This window comes from Penaeus monodon, chromosome 29 (genome assembly GCF_015228065.2).
Source record: "Penaeus monodon isolate SGIC_2016 chromosome 29, NSTDA_Pmon_1, whole genome shotgun sequence".
NCBI classification, from domain to species: domain Eukaryota; kingdom Metazoa; phylum Arthropoda; class Malacostraca; order Decapoda; family Penaeidae; genus Penaeus; species Penaeus monodon.
Window position 1 is genome coordinate 13,364,074 of NC_051414.1, and position 1,608 is coordinate 13,365,681.

At 55.7% G+C, this 1,608-nt stretch overlaps 1 protein-coding gene across 1 annotated transcript; it reads right to left on the reverse strand.

The window, feature by feature from the left end:
• Positions 1-50: 50 nt before the first annotated feature.
• On the reverse strand, positions 51-1,532 carry LOC119591744. The gene has a single exon (XM_037940493.1). It carries the CDS (start codon positions 1,530-1,532, stop codon positions 63-65), a length of 1,470 nt encoding a protein of 489 aa, XP_037796421.1. The 3' UTR covers positions 51-62.
• Between the last annotated feature and the right edge of the window lie 76 nt (positions 1,533-1,608).

Sequence of the window (1,608 nt, forward strand, 5' to 3'; positions counted from 1 at the left end):
GCAATTACTAAACATGTAGGTATGAAATACAGGAAGACATAATCAGTCGTTGGTGCAAAGGCTTAATTGTTGAAAGTTAAAACGTAACCCACTTTGTCCGGATTCTCATTCACGTTGTACTGACGTAGCTGAAAATCTCGTCCCGAAGAATAGCTGAAATGACTGCCAGCTGCTGCTGAGGACGAGGGAATGGCAGATGGTGAACTCACCGACGACGCTGACGAAGCAGACGGTGAAACAACTGACGATACAGAGTGAACAGACGGCGACGAATAAGACAGTACGCCTGAAGTGGCTGTCTCCGCTTCGGGCACGCCGTCGCCTTCCACCACGAAGCCGATGCCCTTCCCTGCAGTGTAGGTCAGCGTCCTGACTCTTCCCTCGTCGTCGGTGTACGTGTACGAGCCTCGTACAGTGCCGTCTTGGTCGCTGGTCTCAGTTCGGGATTGTCCTTGTTCTTGATAATTGAAGGCATAAGAGGCATCAGCGTTGGAGTCTGCCAGAGGGTCGACGAAGGGAGTTTGTCTCACAGGAACAATGTTCCCCGAAGGAATCCCGAGGGGCGCTCCGGGAACCGCTGGGCCGCGAGGCAGATGGTCTCCTTCCACTACGAATCCTGTGTCAGCTCCAGCCTTATACTGCACACTTCTTCTCTGTCCGTCGTCCTCGGAGGTGAAGGCAAAGCTTCCAACCACGTTGTTATTGGCGTCGGCCGTTTCTCCTCGGGAGTGAGTGGAGGTTTGGAAGTCGAACGACTGTCGACCGTCCAGAGCGAGAGAAGTTTTCACGTTGGCCTGTTCCACGGGTCGCCTGGGCGTTGCAGCGCTGGGAGAAGCGGCATAAGTCTGTACGCGGAGTGGACCAGAGCGGGATAGTTGCTGGTTGACCACTGCGGGGAAGTGCAGTCGTGCAGAGGAGAGTTTAGTGGCTGCGGGAGTAGAGCTGGGATTGAGTGGATCCTGTGGCAGGTCGTCCCCTTCAATGACGAAGCCAATGCCACTTCCAGCTGTGTAGGTGTAGGAGCGAGTTCGTCCATTTTCGTCGATGTAAGAGTATGAGCCACGCACTTTGCCGCTGGCGTCGCTGAGTTCCGAGCGCGCGTGCTCGTCTCCTTGGAAGGTAAAGCCGTAGGAAGGGTCGGCGTTGGGGTCGGCCAAGGGGTCGCGGAAAGGTCTGCGATTGCGGGCCAGAGCGTGAGCAGTGTCGAAGTCCGGATGTGTGGCCGGGAGATGGGTGCCCTTAGGGACGAATCCGGACTGCCCTGCTTCGTACTGCAGGTTAACTGTTTGACCCTCAGGGTTCACATAACCGAAGGCGCCGCGTTGCTCCCCGATTGCTGATGAGCGTGCGCTCTCGAAGGCGCCCTCGCCGGTGTCGTGGCCATACTTAAAGGTGCCGTCCCTGTGTCGGACGTAGTACTGGGAGCGTCTTCCAGTTCCCACTCGGGGGATTTTGTAAGCGGTCTCGTCCGGGGAAGGCGAAGCCACCACGACAGCCACAATAGCAGACAACGCCTGCAAGGAAAGAAACATCGCAATTAAAAGGAAGCACCAATAGCATTTTCCTGTCCGTCATCCACGCAAAAGAAATGAATTTGTCTATTATGTG